General features: G+C 37.5%; 4 protein-coding genes across 8 annotated transcripts in view; 2 read left to right on the forward strand and 2 right to left on the reverse strand.

Annotated features, from left to right (window-relative positions):
* The first annotated feature begins 5,954 nt into the window (after nucleotides 1-5,954).
* On the forward strand, nucleotides 5,955-7,864 carry LOC141441122 (EF-hand domain-containing protein D2 homolog). Its single transcript, XM_074105799.1, has 2 exons — nucleotides 5,955-6,146; nucleotides 7,166-7,864. The coding sequence occupies exons 1-2, from the start codon at nucleotides 6,031-6,033 to the stop codon at nucleotides 7,416-7,418; spliced, it is 369 nt and encodes a 122-aa protein (XP_073961900.1). The 5' UTR covers nucleotides 5,955-6,030; the 3' UTR covers nucleotides 7,419-7,864.
* On the reverse strand, nucleotides 7,861-9,970 carry LOC141441124 (uncharacterized). Its single transcript, XM_074105800.1, has 3 exons — nucleotides 9,841-9,970; nucleotides 8,217-8,286; nucleotides 7,861-8,100 (listed from the first exon to the last, which is right to left on the reverse strand). The coding sequence occupies exons 1-3, from the start codon at nucleotides 9,921-9,923 to the stop codon at nucleotides 7,936-7,938; spliced, it is 318 nt and encodes a 105-aa protein (XP_073961901.1). The 5' UTR covers nucleotides 9,924-9,970; the 3' UTR covers nucleotides 7,861-7,935.
* Nucleotides 9,971-11,401: 1,431 nt separating this feature from the next.
* Nucleotides 11,402-15,856, forward strand: LOC141441007 (uncharacterized). The gene is made up of 5 exons (XM_074105619.1): nucleotides 11,402-11,662; nucleotides 11,733-11,925; nucleotides 13,668-13,797; nucleotides 14,363-14,510; nucleotides 15,660-15,856. Exons 1-5 carry the CDS (start codon nucleotides 11,431-11,433, stop codon nucleotides 15,707-15,709), a joined length of 753 nt encoding a protein of 250 aa, XP_073961720.1. The 5' UTR covers nucleotides 11,402-11,430; the 3' UTR covers nucleotides 15,710-15,856.
* The window catches only part of Hacl (2-hydroxyacyl-CoA lyase), a 49,170-nt gene continuing 46,112 nt past the window's right edge, over nucleotides 15,779-18,836 (reverse strand). For all 5 annotated transcript variants that reach the window (XM_074105610.1, XM_074105609.1, XM_074105611.1 and 2 more), the window contains exons 11-13: nucleotides 17,861-17,963; nucleotides 16,630-16,762; nucleotides 15,779-16,216 (exon numbers count right to left, since the gene is read on the reverse strand). In XM_074105610.1, coding sequence (XP_073961711.1) covers nucleotides 15,997-16,216; nucleotides 16,630-16,762; nucleotides 17,861-17,963 — 456 coding nt within the window. In that variant the 3' untranslated portion in view covers nucleotides 15,779-15,996. The remainder of the gene's footprint in view (nucleotides 16,217-16,629; nucleotides 16,763-17,860; nucleotides 17,964-18,836) is intronic.

The following is an 18,836-nucleotide window of genomic DNA, read 5'->3' on the forward strand; positions in this document are numbered from 1 at the left end:
GCTCTTTAATACATGACGATGATGATGATGATACATAGAATATCATCTTGAACTAGACAGGTGGTAGCTATCCGGAATAGCTACATATTTAACTGGTAAACTGCAGAAAGATTGACAGAGACAGTTCGTCGGGTACACAAAAAGAAGAGAAGTGTCAGAGGAAGGTACTACTACATGTAATGTAGCCACTCTGCAACCAGATAACGCTCAACCATATATTATTCAAGTGTTACAAGGGTGGGTTAGTTCGACTGAACTTCCCTTCCTATTGATTCAAAATATAATTAAGTACTCTTTTAATTTTTTTAATCACATTGATTGATCATCGATCAATTCAAATGTATGGAAAAAAAATTGACAATTGCAATATAAAATCGACGAAAACCATTAATTTTAAGACACATTATTGTACCTATTATGTTACGTAAGAAAAGAAATACGTACTTAATTGAAAGTACATTTTAAAAATGTATAAATAATAGGTCGTTTTAAACAAACAATCTTTTTGAGTGAGAAAAAACAAAAGTACTTAATTCTGTAAACAATCCACCCACAGTGAATATGTTTGTCAGGTATTTGTGTTGATTAACTATTTTATTTAGATTAAGATTGGTTAGAAGATTTTGGATGACTAGAATTGTTTTAAATATCGTGTAGGTAGATGATCTAATATACTTACCAGTAAAACTAGTGAGATTTCAATTAAAACCAATCTAATTTAGCCCAATTCCGTTCGCTTTGGTAGTTCCTAGGCTATTTGAGGTTCGTGGGTAAAGGCAGACTAAAATAACTCTGAAATAATAGTTACGATAACCTATACACGGTTAACAGTTTCAACAATTTGACCTACTGGGCATGAGCTAATAACATAATAGGTAGGTACTTAGGAAATATACGGATTCATCGATCCACTAGCACTTTAAGCTGTTTGTGACATGTTGCATTCAATATCTGTTGGTTCCTAGTATTTATCTATTACTGGTAATCAGTTTAATTCGATAAGACTTTATAAACCTGATGTAATTGGTTTTATTGACAAGCCCATTTTGCGGAATATTTAGTAAAAGTGATATCTAGATATATTTTGTGCGTGGCTTAGTTATACGCAGTGCTAAATACTACGGCTAAATCCTAATCGTTCTGCAGCGAGGCACAACTGGTTCGCCTTCGTATCACCTTGGGCGTGAGACAATGCCGTGCAACTCTGACCCGACACACCTGCTAACATTGCATTTAGCAACTTGTCGGTGGCTGCATTTACAATACAATTATCACTGAACTGAACCGCCGCAGAAACTAGCTACTGGTTTCTCTTAGATGTCTTAGCTTTAACAAACAGAAGCTAAAAACTCGTGTTGTAAACGAACGGGTAAACTTAAGTATTAAAAAATGTATAACAAAAAATTGAACCGACTACAAAAAACCATGAAAAAAAAATTCTACCACTGAAGTCAGTCGGTGCCTCAGCACGAGCCAGCAGGAGTCGACCTACGAGTATAGTCATCTACCTCACCTACGCACTATTATGTTGGGCTTCAATCACTCCTGCTGGCTCTTGCTGAGGCACCGGCCGACTTCAGACTGGTAGAAAATTATTTTCATGGTTTTTTGTAGTCGGTTAAATTTTTGTTATAATTTTTTTTTTACGCTTTTTAGTGTAAATAATCTAAGATACAATAGTTTAATATCAACTGCTCGTCACCTTTTACAAAAGATTGCTTTTTCCGATGCAGAAACGTTCATTATTGAGGAGTCCGGGTGCTTCACCACCCATTTTACCATATGAATTACGAGGAGCATAAATCGCTTAGCAACTGTATTAAAGTAATTAAAATTCAACCCGTGAAATACTTATTATTGAGTAGTAACTCCGATGGTCAACTGTGGTCTTCGTCATCAGTTCAAGAGTTCCCTCGATTTCCATAAGATCCAATCATCAGATCCTGATTTGGTGCTTATGGGAGTATGGGACCTAAGTAATTGAAGAGATACCTAGACGAACGCAAAAAAATAATTTCAAATCGGTTCATAAATGACGGAGCTCTGAGGTAACAAACATAAAAAAAAACAACCGAATTGATAACCTCCTCCTTTTTTGAAGTCGGTTAAAAAAAGTCAAGGAAGGTTAGACAAGAAAGATAGATAATCATCTCGCACTACGACACCCTCACTCACCCCCTCGCCCCTACGCCTAAGACTAACCCTTGTGAGAACGCCTGCTTAAGAAAGGTCAAGGTTAATGCTGAGGAAACGTGTTGGAAGTTCCACGCATTAGTAGCAGGAAGTGGCCGCAAGTGAAAACCCACACGCTACGAACATAAAGGCGAACGTAACGAATCAATAATACGCAGGAGATAGGTTCGAAACGCTTTATAATAATTACTTTACCGCAAAGGAAATATGGGGATCTGTATAGTGACCCTCTTACCTATCGTTACAATTATAACATAGGTAGGTGTACAATTCGGGACGGGGCAAACACGTCGCTTAGAACATTCAAAATCGAGATTGATCAAAACATACCACCAGTAGGTATAATATAATATTTATTGCCCATTTAGGAAACGAACAAACAGAAGTTATATTTCATCACTATGAGTTTCAATTTGCACGAAGTGAACTATGGTTCGCCTTGGACGGAAATATTCAACATTCATATTACCAGCCGCGTGGATACAGAACGAGCCAAAATAAGCCGTGTTTCGCATTTCGCATATAAATGAGCCTTCAGTCAGCCAACTATACCCAATTGTTACGGTACTTGAAACTAACAAAGCTTAAAATATGGGTGGCCTAAAAAGTTTTAGCTTGACGCATCAGTAATGATCATAACACAAAAAAATGGAAATAGGTATGCATTAACCCAATGTTAATTAAGTAAATGAATTCAGTGGGCGGATTATTGGCCAATAGGGATGTACCTGACCTGCAGGCAGCAGCGACAATAATTCAGAAGGACAAAACGACTAAAAATATTATAACGTAGCAGGTAAACGAAGAACTCAACTTAATTAAATTAAGTGTTAAACCAATGTTTTCCCTGATGTTGTTAGAACGAACAAATTCGTTTAAGAGTTGTATGTATATTGATTTCAAGTTAAAGTCTAAAATTAATGTTAACTATCAATGTTGTCCCTTTCTAGCAAATACAAATGTCGAAGTTAAGGACATTTTAGCGCATTTTAACTAAAATAGGTTTGATTGCCGTTTATGAATAAGGGGGTATGTTGTTGTGGCAATCTCCCACCCCTCGTCTGTTAAGCATAGCCCCACAGAACTATATCGATATAAAATTAAGATTGGTTTTTTGGAATATTTTTGTATTTTATATTTCAATTCCAAATTTTTACTTTTACGGTCACCCCGTAAAACCTAAATTGAAAATACAAACTGAAATATAGATGCACAGAAAAACCAGAAAAATAAGACCAGCACTGGGAATCGAACCCAGGTCCTCGGCATTCCGTGCCGCGTGCTATACCGCTACACCACTGCTGGACAACGGCACAGATACGAATTTCCCCTATGCACCACATATCTCAGCTTGTTTGTTTCTTATTTTGCCACTTAAGCAGTGACGCTAGCGACATCTATACCGTAGCCCTCATTGAGAAACTTTCGGCATTCCATTGGAACTAACCGCTCACCCGGACAAGAGATATCGTTATTAAGCAATCAAATTAAGATTGGTTTTTTGGAATCTTTTTGTATTTTTTTTTTCAATTCCAAATTTTTACTTTTACGGTCATCCCGTAAAACCTAAATTGAGCAGTGGTGTAGCACGCGGCACGGAATGCCGAGGACCTGGGTTCGATTTCCAATGCTGGTCTTATTTTTCTGGTTTTTCTGTGCATCTATATTTCAGTTTGTATTTTCAATTTATATCGATATAGTTTCTGTGCTTAGCCCGGACTTTACTGCACTTAAAATTCTAACGAATTCCTATTTTAATTACATGCCTAATATAACTAAAACCCGCATTGTATATATACTAAGAGTACAACACAAATCCCTCAGGGATCTGGTTTGGACTGGATTCCGGACCCCGATTACTAAATAATTTAAAGGAGACCACGCGACCTACATGAAACGTGCCCTTTTCACTTGCGATTGTTGAGCCGCGCCCGTGCTGCGAGATAGAAGATGATCGTGGGAAGTGGGCGAAAGTGTGATGCTATTAGGCACGTACATTTTAAGTACTGCAATATAGAAAATTAGTATTCGCGGGACAATGACACTTTCTACAATGACGTTCTTATTAGATAATTACGTAACGGTATTTCTTTGCATTATTAACGGCGCATTGTCGGCGGTGGCGTCGTCGTGATCGAAATGGTTATTAAAACCGGCCAAGAGCGTGTCGGACACGCCCGAAATAGGGTTCCGTGGTTCCGTAGTCATTACGAAAAAATTAAGTAATATTTTTTTAAGGATTTCGTATTTTGTACGGAATATTCCAAGTTTAGGTTACCATCCATAGGGGGTGGCGCTCGATTTTAATGAAAATTTTCACTTTAAAGAATATTGTGCAAACAAATCACTGAATCTAAAAATCGTTATAGCAACCCCCTAATGGTTTTAAAAGACTTATCCAACGATATCCCACACTACAAGATTGGATGAAAAAAAAAACACCTCCAATTTACGTCTATGGGAGAACTCTAAAATTTTTTTTTTTAATTTGTACCATTTTGCCAGCATATATGGGTGCGCAACGCGATGTATGTCGGTCGGCCGCACGGCACTAAGTTCGGGAGCAATAATTTTGCGAAATGGTAACGGAACCGTACCTCTACTTTCTTTTATAAATAAATGATGATTTCTGAAATTATCGCGAATAATACATGCAACAACTACCTACCGAATAATTCGTTTAAGATTGTAGTCGTATTATCTATTGTAATTTACAATAATAATGCTTAAATATACAAACAGCCACATTTTAAGTAGGTTTAAGCAAATAGGTAAGATTAACGATTACATTTATTTGCACATATAAAAACCATACCTACATAATAAGTACCTACCTTTAAATGTCATTAGTAGTACATACTTATAGTACTAGGGTTTTACGATAGTCAGCCGTGTATCTTACGCACACATTGACGCGTGTACAGACGTCGTCGTCCTTATGTAGATTCAAGAACGCGTATTTTGTACGGCGTGGCCGCCGTGTGCCTATGTCCAACAGTGGTCATCCTATGGCTGATATGATGATGATGAAATTGCAGTAGGTGAATGGCTCGACCCTATCGACACTCGAAAATCCTAAATAGTCGAAGACAATTGATTTAGGCGTTGCTTTGCAGAGATCCATATAAATGCTCTACAATATATTTTTCTACCGTGCACCGTGCACCACATCTACGGCTTTGCTATACGTTATATTATATGTTAACATGCATCCCACTGTCCCGTCTACCAGTCAGTGGAATTGAAATGTCCTTCGCAGTTCATAAATTCAAATATCCTCATGCAAAATTTTGTCCTTTACGTCTGTTCAAATTAGACCCATCAGTAAAGAAAGGCAGAACTTAAGATCTCGACCATGTTCGCCATGGAATCTTTAAACACTCGCGTGTTTGCGAGGACACACAAAATTGTGTACTATATGTACTATTTCTATGTGTGTTTTTAACCCCCCACTCAAAAAGAGGGGTGTTAAAAGTTTGACCGCTGTGTGTGTCTGTGTGTGTCTGTCTGTCTGTCTGTGGCACCGTAGCTCTTTGAACGGGTGGACCGATTTGAATGCGGTTTTTTTATTTGATAGCAGGTTTTCTAGCGATGGTTCTTAGACATGTTTTATCAAAATCGGTTTAGCCGTTTTTGAGATATTGAACTTTGAAGTGACAAAGTCGGGGGTTTTCCAACTTTTTGTTGGTTATTGGTTTATTTGTGTGTAGTTGTGTAAATGTGTGTCTTCTGTATTAGTGAGTGGCATTTTCTTCTTTCTTTAAGTATGACGTGATATTTTCTTCCAGATTCGATGAGGGCCACGACGGTTTCCTGGACCTGAATGAGGTGAAACGAATGATGGAGCGTCTCGGCGCGCCGCAGACGCATCTCGGACTCAAAGCCATGATCGCGGAAGTCGACGAAGACGGAGACAACAAGATCAGCTTCAGGGAATTTCTGCTCATATACAGGTAAAGACCTATCAGTTGAAAGTCGTTCACCGGACGATGTCAAAGCAAAGGTTTTTTCATAAGTACCTACCAACAAATCTGAGCTGAACTCATTTAGGCTGCTTCCCACGAACCGCATTAAGATCTAATGGTAAAAAATGTGTACCTATCTATAGGTACCCCTATTGCTTTGAAATTCGTGTCTCGAACTGGACTTTGATCAAATTAATTTGAGCTTAAATTTTTCTGCTATCTACCTAATACCTAATATTATTATTTCAATTCAACATAATTTTTTTATCATTATCGAGAAGAGAATATAAACCCGCTGTTTTGCCACTATGTTTTGTTCCGGTTTATCATATGTGACCGATATCTGTGATGCCGTCTGTTTATTTAAACAAATAAACACTAAAAGAATATGTGTAAAATAACAGCAAATTAAAGTGGTGAAACAGGAACTAGAATTGTATGTATGTATATTGCAACAAATATGGCTACAACCGCAACTACAACGCAATGACTGAGTCAGTTTGCAGTCGCTAGGCTAAAATTTCCGCAAATATGTAAACAGGATTATAACAATGTAAATACAGTTCTACATTGATTTACGCAACTTAAAATTTATAATTTAAATTAATATTATGAAAATTATTTAAGCTAACTTCCCGCTAGCACTTTAGGAGAAACTTTAACAAACAGTGCTCTCCTGCGCGGATCACTGTTGCTACGCATAAACAGATCAAAAATCATCATCATCATCTCGGCCTACATAGGTACGTTACGTACTACTAATGGGCACAGGTCTCCTCTCAGTATGAGGGCTTGGGCCGTAGTTCCCACGCGGGCCCAGTGCGGATTGGTAACTTCACACACACCATTGAATTACTTCGCAGGTTTGTGCATGTTTCCCCACGACGTTTCCCTTCACCGTAAAGCTCGTGGTCATTTTCAATGTTATTTCGCAAGTGCGAGCCCGGATTTGAACCAAGATCAAAAATTTTCGGGTGCAATTTACAATTTTCAACTGCATGTTTCAGAAAAGCACGAGCGGGCGAACTCGAGAACAACTCCGGCCTGGAAGCCCTGGCGCGACTGACCGAAATCGACGTCGACCAAGTGGGTGTGAACGGCGCCAAAAACTTTTTCGAAGCCAAAATAGAGGAGCTTTCCAAAACCAACAAGTTCCATGACGAGATCATCCAAGAACAGGAGGAGAAGCGGCGCGAGGCCGAAGAAAAAGCCGCCAGGAGACAGAGGTTCAAGGAGAAAGCTGCCCTCTTCCAACATTAACGAAACACAAATTTGTTGCATACTATCTAGTCCATAAGCTGTTACCATGGCTTATCACATCTTCGAAGATCTAAATGATATTTACTAAGATTTCGATGGATTTTAGAATGAAATCTACTTCTATGTTGCTATTCACAAGGTTTAAATTAAATAAGACTTTGTTAGATGAATTATTATTATACAATAAAGTTACACCTAATGATATGTTATTATAAGCCTAGATAAAAGAGAAAATTATTAAAATAGATTGTGACAACGCCTAAGCTATAACGTTAACATTCTTTAAAAAAAATATCCTTCTGTATTTAAATTGTGGGATGCATGTTGCCTTGTATGTTTACACTTTAGCATAGCAGAAGATTTTATACTTAATTACTTATTAATGGTTAAATGTGATGTATATGAATTATGTATAAGGTTATTTGAATAAAAGTTTTTTAAATGTATTTTTGGGTATGTTTATTAAATACTTATCCTACAGTGTTGAACTTATTTAAAAACTTAATAACATTTTTTGTTACTGACTATCCATAGTAGAATTATTTCTGATGGAGTCATGTTCCTCAAGTGAGTTGTTATGATTTGGTTGGTGGTTTATTTCTATCTGCATCCTGGTCATGGGCGGCAACTTGTCTATGTCAATCTGTTGTAAATCTGCTAATGTCTTAACTAATGCAGCATTCTGAAAGTTAAAATACAGTATGTGTGATGAGCTTTGACTGCTTGTTTTGATTATTATTTATTACAGTTTAACTAAAAAAAAAAACACTCTTAATCACCACATTAGATTAAACTTACATTGGCAACATTTGATTCAAACTCTCCACCAGGGCCTGTTATTTGCTTGATTTGATGCAACTCGTGGGAACTGCAAAAAAAAATATTGTCGATTTTTTGATATACACAGTGTACTGTAGGAACTAGGCTGTATACCGCTGGCAGGTGGTAAAACTGACCACCTGGCAGGCTAGATTGACTTTATTATGTATAATGGTAGTATTTTATATTGTATGTTTCTAGAATTTGACTTTAAAACGAGGGGAAACGGGGGGATCTACACGCGTGACTTTAAACTCATATCAAATAAACAAGGTTATTTATAGGTTTAGCTTCAATTATTTAGATTCATTGTAGAACTTGGTAGAACTTATAAATACATTTACATAGATAGTTCCAGCCGCTCAGGCTGTCGGGAGCAGTCTGTGCTCCGGCATGTATACCGCTGTCAATCGTTTAAAAGTCAAATTCTAGAAACATACAATATAAAATACTATCATTATACATAATACAGCCAATCTAGCGTGCCATGTGGTCAGTTTTACCACCTGCCAGCAGTATACAGCCTAGTTCCTACAGTACTCTTTATAACATCAATCCTTTCAACAAACAAACTTGTTATAGCATAGAAATGATAGCAATCGGGTTCATTTACCTTAATCTGGGGGTAACATCAATATACTCTTTATAATGCAACAGAACTTAAATCTTGTCGAAAGTTTTACTTGTCTTGTATAGGTTGGCTTTACTGCTTGGGGCTGTTTCACCACCCATTGATTAATTATATTTGACAGATAAATGTGATGCCATCTCCGTCTATTCAAACAAAACAAACAGAGATGGCATCACATTTAATCGTCAAATAAATTTAATCAATGGATGATGAAACAGTGTGTTGAACTTGTAAGTTTTACTTTATGATTATAGACTGCAGTTTTCCCGTAACAACGAATTTGTTCCATTAGATAGGTGTGTATAGTAAAGGATGACCACACCACTAACCACACTAGGCACATATTATTTTATCAGTTGTAAACCAACTTTGGAGCTGACTAACATATTAAATATAATTCTGATCAATGAAATGCTTTTTTTTTATTCCTCGAAATGAATACAAGTAATAAAATGCTCCAAAGATTTTTGTGTCAAGGAGTTCACACTGGTCTTTCATATTTATTGTTTAGATCTTGTTCGTAGAATTTCAAAACAACCATAATTAGTTATTTAATACGGACCAAGGTACCTACAATTGAACAAAGATTAGTGGAAGATTTATTTGTCAATAATATTAAATATAAATAACAACCACTTGAGTGGTGTTGTTCAAAGTATAAAAAAACTAAAAACAAGTTGGATTCACTTCACACCAGAATAAGCATTTGGTTTAAGCCTACGATATGTCTGTAAATATACTACTTTTTGGTCGATTGAATTAAGGTTTACTTCATAGCTTACATTACATAAGCCTAAATCTAAGGTAATGGTACTGCGATAGGCATAGGCAAGGGTGTGGGGCTATAGCGCAATATTATAACATTCGTGTAATCGCTCTAAGAAAAGCTTACTTAACTGCTAGTGCTAAGTTGCTAACACAGACTGCTAAGGGATACTACGAACTGCTAAGCTAAGTGTTAGAAATACTCACATTAACTGCAAGAGCTGATTTGTTGTTATTAACTCATTGAGAATATCTTGCTGTAGCTTTTGAGCTAGTAAGTCTACGGACATCGCGAACTATCTTGTTCAGGCAAAGGCAGTTTGTGTAAAAAATTTAAACTTTGATTTGACGTTGTCATTTCTACACATAGACAATTACGAAAATAAAAGTCTGCCTTCCCGTTTCACTACCAGTAATCTTGAAACAAGCCTTAAGGTGCCCCCACATGCAGTCGCTCGTCGCTCGATTGCAGCTATAAATCTGCAGGGCTACTACGAAACTCGAAACTCGAAGTTTGTGTCGTGCAGTCCCTCTGACAATATTTTTTTTATGTAAGCGTCGTCGGTGAAACTAAAGTACATATTATTATGTTGCATTTTTTAAAGTATTAACCTTAGCGGTCCCCCGACACCGACGACGCTTAGATAAAAAAAATATTACTAGGTACTTATGCTAAATTAACTCAAAGTCCCCGCGGGATAGGGATAAACGAATTCTTCGCAGATGAAGTCGCTGGCAATAGCTAGGTAGTGCATAATTATTTTTTACTTTTTAATTGTCTTTTTAGCGGCGTTTTTTTTCGGGCATTTTTATTTTTATTTTTGCTGTTTTTTTTTAAGGGGTTTTTTAATTTTTTAATTTAAGTTTTTTATTTCATGTTTTTTAAACTTTGATATAAGTATTAATTTTTAAAGTGTACTAGTGTGTTGGATATCCTGGCTGCAGCATCAGCTAATCTTGTTGCCACTATTGCATTATATGTAGAATCAAATACTGATCAAAAGGAATCAAACACGAAATATCTGCTATTATTTTTTCAAGAGTATACTGGTGTGCTGGATATCCTGGCTGTAGCATCAACTCGTCGTGTTGCCACCACTGCATTGTATGTAGAATCAATTACTGATCAAAACGAATCCAAACACGATATATCTGCTATGGTTTTATCAAGAGTTTACCTACTAGTGTTCTGGATATCCTGGCTGCAGCATCAGGTCGAGAATTCCATAATCTAGCATAGTTATATAGCATATATGGGTGTTTCAAATTTTAGGTCCCAAATATGTTTGGAAGTAAAGTAAATACCCGTTATGCGTCTAAGATTCCTACCGCAGCGAACAAAAGAGCTGATGATCTTGAAACAGCTCAACCGATTTTGATAAAACATGTCAAGAACCATCGCTAGAGAACCTGCTTTCAAATAAAAAAAACCGCATTCAAATCGGTCCACCCGTTTAAGCGCTACGGTGCCACTGACAGACACACATAGCGGTCAAACTTATAACACCCCTCTTTTTGCGTCGGGGGTTAAAAATAGGCTCTTTCCATCAGAGGACAATTTTGCAATAGTTAAGTGGATTAGGTAACCACAAAAATTAGGGGTTATTTCACAGTAGGTCACATATTCATAGACAACTTTTTTTTTTAATTGTGCGAAGATGGGCAAAGATAAACTTTATGCAGCCTTTCATAAAGAAGCGTTTTTAAATATGTCTGCAGTACGCCTGACTTAAAAAAATAAAAACAAAACGTCAGTGTCAGTGTCAAGCCAAGCTGTCAAGTGATCAATCAACAAAAATGGAAGAAGCTGTTTATCTGAAATACGAAGGGAAAAATATTGATATAAAACAAGAAAAACAAGAAAATGTCGACAGCTACAAATACGAATTTGACTCGGGGAGCCAGGACAGCAGTAAAAGTGGCAGCGGGGGATATCAACGATGGGCACCTAATTTGAACGGAGTGAGAAAAAGTGCATTTACGCCTTACAAATCTGTTCAGTGTACAGCGTTGACTAACTTGCAGCGAGGTGAGTTGATCGCACAAAACAATAGCAGCTTCAGATATTGAGTGTTCTAATATTAGTTTGTTGCGAGTAGGTAATACGCAGGCGCGAGTTGCGGAGGTGCCACAGCCGGATAGCAGCTTCCACGCGAAGGCGGGTCGTGGCGAGATCACGCGCGAAGACGTGAAGCTGGAGCAGTATGTCGACATCACGGACGAGCACGGGCTCACGGCGCTGCACTGGGCCGCGAGTTACGGCCAGCTCAACAGCTGCCAGGACCTGGTGTGGTAAGTCTGTTCTGACACATATACTATTGTTTGCAAGTCACGTTTTCCTTAACATGAATGTTAGAGAAGTTAAGGTAAAAAAAAAATAGTTATTATGCAACTTGTTAATGAATTAGTTGTTTCTGTCAAACTTAAAACCTAAAATTGCTAAAAGTGGTTCCGAAGCGGTAATGTTTTGTTTGTGTGCTCTGCCTACCCCATTTGGGAACACAGGTGTGATGTTTGTGTGTGTGTGTTAGTTAATCATGCTCTATCTATACCATAAGTTACAAGAATAGGGCATTTTAAGCAGTTCCACAAAGCACAAAACTTCCATGACAATGTCTGTTCTCTTTATATTTGTCACCATGACTGATCATGACCAGAGTATTAGTACCCATAGAAATCATGATATATTTATAAGTTACAAAATAAAATGATATTTACATTGATAGTAAAGATAAAGCTATATTTCCAAAAATTCATTTGAAATATGATATTATGGCATTTAAGATACTCAAAAAACTGCTTACGGTTTTGAGCTAGTGCTGCACTCTGATGGCAGAAAATTGCAGTAATATTCCCTATAGCGTACTAAATACTCAAGTTTATTTATGATTTTTTATCAGTTTCATGGGTGTTAACCCTTTGACCGCCACGGTCGGTAAAGAATGACAGCTGAAAAAAGTGCCATAGTGGCCATGTCAGCATTTCGTGGCGCATATGGAACGATTTTCAGAAATTTTTTTTTGTGCGCTGTGGCTGACCATGTCGGTTAAAAGTTTAAAAAGGGTTGGAAAAAATCAAAAATCATTGTTTTTAGAACAATTTGAATAAAAAACCAATTTAATCATGCCAACCCTAGTGTTAAACTCAACTTTCCAAACAAGTTAAGAGCTACATAAAGCTAACAATAATCTTTAGAAATGAATTGTAGTTAAAATTGTATGACTCCTTTTGCCAAACTGTTATATTTACATAAAAATCATGATCCACTGTTCAGGAATTCCATGATTCATGTGTTTGCCAAGTGTCTCTTGTTGTTTAAGATTTTTTTTTATACAACTTCATTCATGTATATTCTTTGTCTTTAAAGAATAATATAACATTATTATATGTATGGTGTTAAATTAACAACAAGTTTGTAAATGGGTAATATTTGTTTGAATATTATCTGCAATGTTTTTAAAATGAACTTTGAAACTTCTAAGGTGGCACAGTAAATTGCTCATTAACAGACATAATGTAAATGATGAGTTTTGCCTGCATAACATAAAAAAAAGATCAAAGCCTTGAATAAAAGGACAAAAGTCTAAGCATGTCTGGATAAATTTGGATATATGGTAATGCTATATTATATGCAGCAGAAAAACCGGAAACTGACAGAATAACTATCTCATAGAAATACAAATTAAAACAACTGCTTTGACCTAGCAACACAATCATAATTTATGTAATGGGTTTGATGATATTTATATTCAATTATGATTAGCCATATTCATACTACTTTTTTGGTAAAATCTAATACATGTCATTTTAATTAATAATTTTATGCAAAATCTAACTAAAAGGTCATCAATACGATTACGTCACGCATTTAGGGGGAGGAGAAGTTAGGGGCAGTAAGAAGGGTAAGATGACAAAGATCTCATTGTTAATAATATATACAAAACTGAAATATAAAAAATAGTAGTGATTCAAATAGTTTTTTTTTTAATTCTAGACTGATATTTTCTTAATATTTTTATCTTTTCTTTATTCAGGAGTGGTGCCAATGTCAACATGCGCGGGCCGGAGGGCGAGACGGCCCTGCACCTGGCGGCGGCCGGCGGGCACCACGAGATCGCCAAGTTCCTGCTGACTGAAGGCGCAGACGCAGATGTTCAAGATGATGTAAGCTATCTTAATTTTAGTAATAATGACTTTAACTCAATCACGGTCAAGCGTACGCGAGCGATCGCAATGCGCCAGCCAAGCCCTCATACAAAATTATTTTCGCTTAAAACAATGACGTCACGTGTTATGAGTCGCACAGGTACCGCTATACGTACTGCCGCATATGAAGCCCGCAAGAGGGATAAGCTTATGCAACTGACTTTACTAACAAACCTTTTCATAATCATTGTTTTTATTATGTTTTAACAACGTAGATTTTGTTAGATCAAATTTCAGTTTCTTTTGATTTTCCTTTGTCAGATGTCCATGTCCATCGGTAGTTTGGTTTTTATAAAATCAACAAGGCAAAATCAATTTCTAAACCTGCAGTGGTACTGAAAATTTCGAATTCTACAGCAAGAACGGTAGAACAATTAGCTCATTATACTTTACCAACTGGGCTCATAAATCACTTTACTCAAACTAGGACCTCGCTTGCACGTACAGGCCTTCTATAGCGGCAATTAATTTCTTAAAAAAATCTTGTTTATCAAAAAATATATTTAAAATGTTTTCTTTTCAGTCTGGCAGCACAGCGCTAATGTACGCGGCGGCCGCTGACTTCCCCTACACGTGCAACGAACTCCTCACCCGAGGGGCAGACCTCACCCTGACTAATGATTACGACCAAGACGCTTACACGTTGAGCACAACTAACAATAGCAAACTAGGTAATTTAAAAAAATATGCTATAAATATTTCATTATAGGCTTTGTTTGTATACAAAAGTTGTAGTGTTTGGACGTTATTTAACCTTATGAACTCCACGATTTTCACCTGTCGCGTTTTGCCGACCGTGGCGCTGAAAAGGAAATAAAACTCCCTTTATTTCCCCCTCGGTGAGAAAGTTGAATTGCTCGCTTAGAACTATAAGCTGAAAATACACATGCCTCTAGTTTGCACAATGCACATCGACCGTGAGAGTCGTATCTACAATTTGGCCATTTTAGGATTATTATGTCAAATTCAATATAAAAGAGTATATTGTCACTAAGTACTTTGAAAAAAGCTCGTATCACAAAATAGATAATAATTTTACTGAGTGAACTTTATGAACATCATTTCAAGAGTCAATTTTGTTGACGCATTGATTTGAGATACGAGATTTTTTCAAAGTAGTGACGATATTTGACTTTGGCATAATAATTGCAGATCCAACTCTGTTAATTGTCACGGTCGACATTTTGACAAGAAGTTTGCATGCTTGTCTCATATTCAGAAGTTTGACATGTGTGCCCACTACTTGCACAATAGTTGAACGCCGTTGATGTCGGATGGCACCGCCGCCCGCGTAGATATTTATGCTATCGGTTAAAGTATCAGTCACAAATGTGCAGGGTTGTCATACAATTGTAATTGTATCTACAGGCATGTGTATTGTCGGCTTTAGATTTTAAAGCGGAAATTACACTTTGTTGTTCGCCTAATGCGGTCGCCGAACTTGTTTCAAACTACTTCAGCGAACGACCGTCGCCTTTACATTAGTCTGTCCGTCTACTGCGGCGGCCATATTAAGGCGGTGGCAGCTGTCGCTTGCCGAATGCGGCCGACTAGACTACCGTGTTCTTTACACTTTTGCGGTCGCCGCATGCAGCATGCGGCGAACAACAAAGTGTAATTTCCGCTTAATCTGTCATCTCCCAGGATAACAGGATCAAAGGAATTTGGGCACAAATTTGTGCCTCTAGGAGAGGACAGGTTAAGTTGGAACCCAATCATTGAACTTTTTGAATATAAAGACAAATGGCACTTTGTAACACTTATTTTGTAACTAACTTCTGGGTGTTCTTGTAGTATCATTCCTTTTCTTTTGGTTTCAGCACAAACTGTGATAGAAAACTTTCTGATCGGCTGTCTCAGCAAAATGTAAAACCGGACCAATTCATTTTGGAATATTCACAATATTCGTTTGCTTTAACAGTTGAATGAAATACAGGGATTTAGTTTTAAACATAAATGTATTTACTTCATTATATATACACACAATGTTTTGTGACATGAAAGAGTTTCAATATCACATTTGATCGACTTTTATTTCTTTGATCTTCACCTTAGTAAGTATAAGTGTAAAAATATAAATGCACCCTTGCCTCATTCTTATGCTCTACATTGCACCATAATTGTATTACTTATTTACATAGACTGGGTGGAGTTTTATCACAGCTTAGATTCGGTGAGCCAGTTAAAGGCCTGTGGTTTTCTGCTGCTGGAGGGGTTTATAAGGATGTTGATGATGCTGGGGCGGTCTGTGACCGCGATGGCCGCTTTGATTGCCACCTGGATTTCCTCGACGGTGTGGCAGAGGTGGCCTGTCTCTCCAAACATTTCCATCATCTTCTCGTAGCGAACTTGCACGCTGAGAGCTGTCGGCGGAGTACTGGAAACGGAAACAAATTTTTAAAAGACAACTAGCGTGGCTAGATTTTATTTATAAAAAACAGTAACAAACAAGTTTTATTTATTGCTTTTATTCTGACCAAGAGCCTCCGATCTAACAAAAGACAACTGCTGCATTATTATTTCAAGTTTTAGATTGATTACTATAAAATAACACATGTTTCTACAGCAGGCCTATCTAAACAGTTATGGTGCACTATGCTATTGTACAACAGCGACCTACGGACAATACATCATAATAAGTTCAAGTTCACAGTTGACATTTCAGAATGCATGGGCGACCTCTCGTGTAGGCATGATGCCATTTAATTTAGCAGTTGAACGCACCAATTCAGCTGCTGGACATATAGACTTGTTAATCCCCATCGAAAAAGAGGGGCGGTGTATACTGACCTCTGCGTGACGTCACCGTCGGCTTGGATGTCGTCCATCACCTCCTTATCGAACCCGCTGTAGATGCCGTTGTTGTTCACAATCACGATGATCACTGGCAACTTGTATCGGAACATCGTCTCGATTTCCATTCCTGGAGCACACGGATACATTAAGGACGCTAAAGAAGAGTGTAAAGTTTTATAAAATTTATAATAATTATTATTGTAGATATTACAAAATAAATATTATCACAGATATGAATTATACGCAGTGGTACTCAGTAATAAAGAGGTAAACTTGGTGTGTTTGTTTTGTACCTAGGGGGTATTCTTTAAAACTACTGAACCGATTTAAAAACGTGGTCATTTCATTCTACTAAAATTTGCACATTTTCTTTTGCCAAAAAAAAATTTGCTTGGTAAAAACACATCGATTCATATTTATTGCTGTAAAAAGCTGGTAACATAAACATGGCGGTAAATACCCTTTTTTATACAAAGGCCGGGGACATCACTGACCACTGTTACACGATTTACGGATACTTACCGTAGTGGGTTATTCCCACCTGTTACCACCAATTTGATTTGGTAACTAATGGGAATAAAAATGTTACCACTAAACTAATTGGTGGTAACAACTGGGATTTTTTTCCCAGTAGTTACCACCACATTCATTTTAATTTTCAGCAGTTTATTGTTAATATTTTTCCTATCTGTTACCACTAAACTAATTGGTGGTAACTACTACGGGGATTTTTTTTCCCAGTATTTACCACAGTAGTACTTTAGTGGTAAAAGATGGGAAAAAAAAATCCAGCTGTTACCACTGGTAAAAATTGGTGGTAACAGGTGAAAATAACCCACCGTAGTTACATAATTTAACAAAGCTATCGTAAGTGATAGCCTAACTATTCATGTTATCCAATTACATATAATTGCAGTAGGTAAATTGGTGACAGGGCTAAGCCAAGTATTCTAAAATTTGCATTTTAACACTTTCAGTGCCAAGCACACAACAGTTGTGTTCTCTGTAGGCAGTTTTCGCTATAGAGTAGAAAAACGCTGCTACTGGTTACGAGCTTAGCGCTTAGCAATACGGGCAGCGAATGTGTTAAGCAGAGGCGTCGGACACTTATGTGCAAATTTAAGTTGAATGACTGGTAAGTTCATTGAAAATTTCAACATTCCAATTACGAGAAACGTTTATCATACTTATTTTTTTTGTTAGGTTATTGTGAAAAATATCTTACCAGAAAAGCCGAAAGCAGAGTCTCCCTCGACGCAAACGACGCGTTTGTTCGGAGCGTAATCGCGACACCACATAGCGGCCGCTACGGCAAAGCCTGGGCCCACCTTTAAAATAATATAGTAAAATAATGCGTAAACCGTGATCTCTTCAACACACACAATGAACAATATTGCTCACCCGCGACCTTACGATAGATTCATTTCATAGGATCAGTATTCAGCGTTTTATGGAAACTAAAGACCGTATCAGTACAGTAATAGTCGTGGGAGGGTAATGAATGACACTAATAACAATAACGTTTCGAGCCGAGCGGTCAATACGCTGGAATATTCATCTTTTAACTGAATCACAAAACATTGTCTAATCGTGGCCAGGCCAGGTTAGACGTTTTTAAAACTTAATTCAAGAGGTACAGAAAAATGTTACGGCGCATTACACGGGGGGAGGGAGATGCAAAAATCTTCAAAATGGTACATTGTGTCTTAAGGGCGGTAAATAAGGAATTACGAACGAGAGTCTATTAGAAGCCCGAAGTCGAAGACTGAGGGCTTTAATGAGTCAATGTTCGTAATTCTAGTACCGCCCGTGCGACATACAATGTTTTTCATCACATTTGCTAGTAAAATTGTATATTTGTAAAAGAAAAACTAATATTTTTTGAAAAATTGCCGATACCGCTGACTGCGCTCTTGGCAGTGCCGCCCCCTCCCCCGCCGCAGCATGTGTCCGACCAGCACGCCAGCACGAGCAGCACGCCATGCAGTAACAAACTCATTTACCGACCACGGGTTTCATGACAAGCACATTAAGGTCGATGGTTTTATTTGGGGGGTTGCAACCAAGGTAGCCTGCATGTTACGACACTTTACGAGCAAGTGTGATGAAAATTTTACGTAATACTTGAACGCCCCCATTCCAATAGTAAAGCGCACTACGCCAGAGTTCCAGCGCACACTGAAGCAAGAAGTTCAGTTGAT

Source organism: Choristoneura fumiferana, chromosome 23 (genome assembly GCF_025370935.1).
Source record: "Choristoneura fumiferana chromosome 23, NRCan_CFum_1, whole genome shotgun sequence".
Lineage (NCBI taxonomy): Eukaryota > Metazoa > Arthropoda > Insecta > Lepidoptera > Tortricidae > Choristoneura > Choristoneura fumiferana.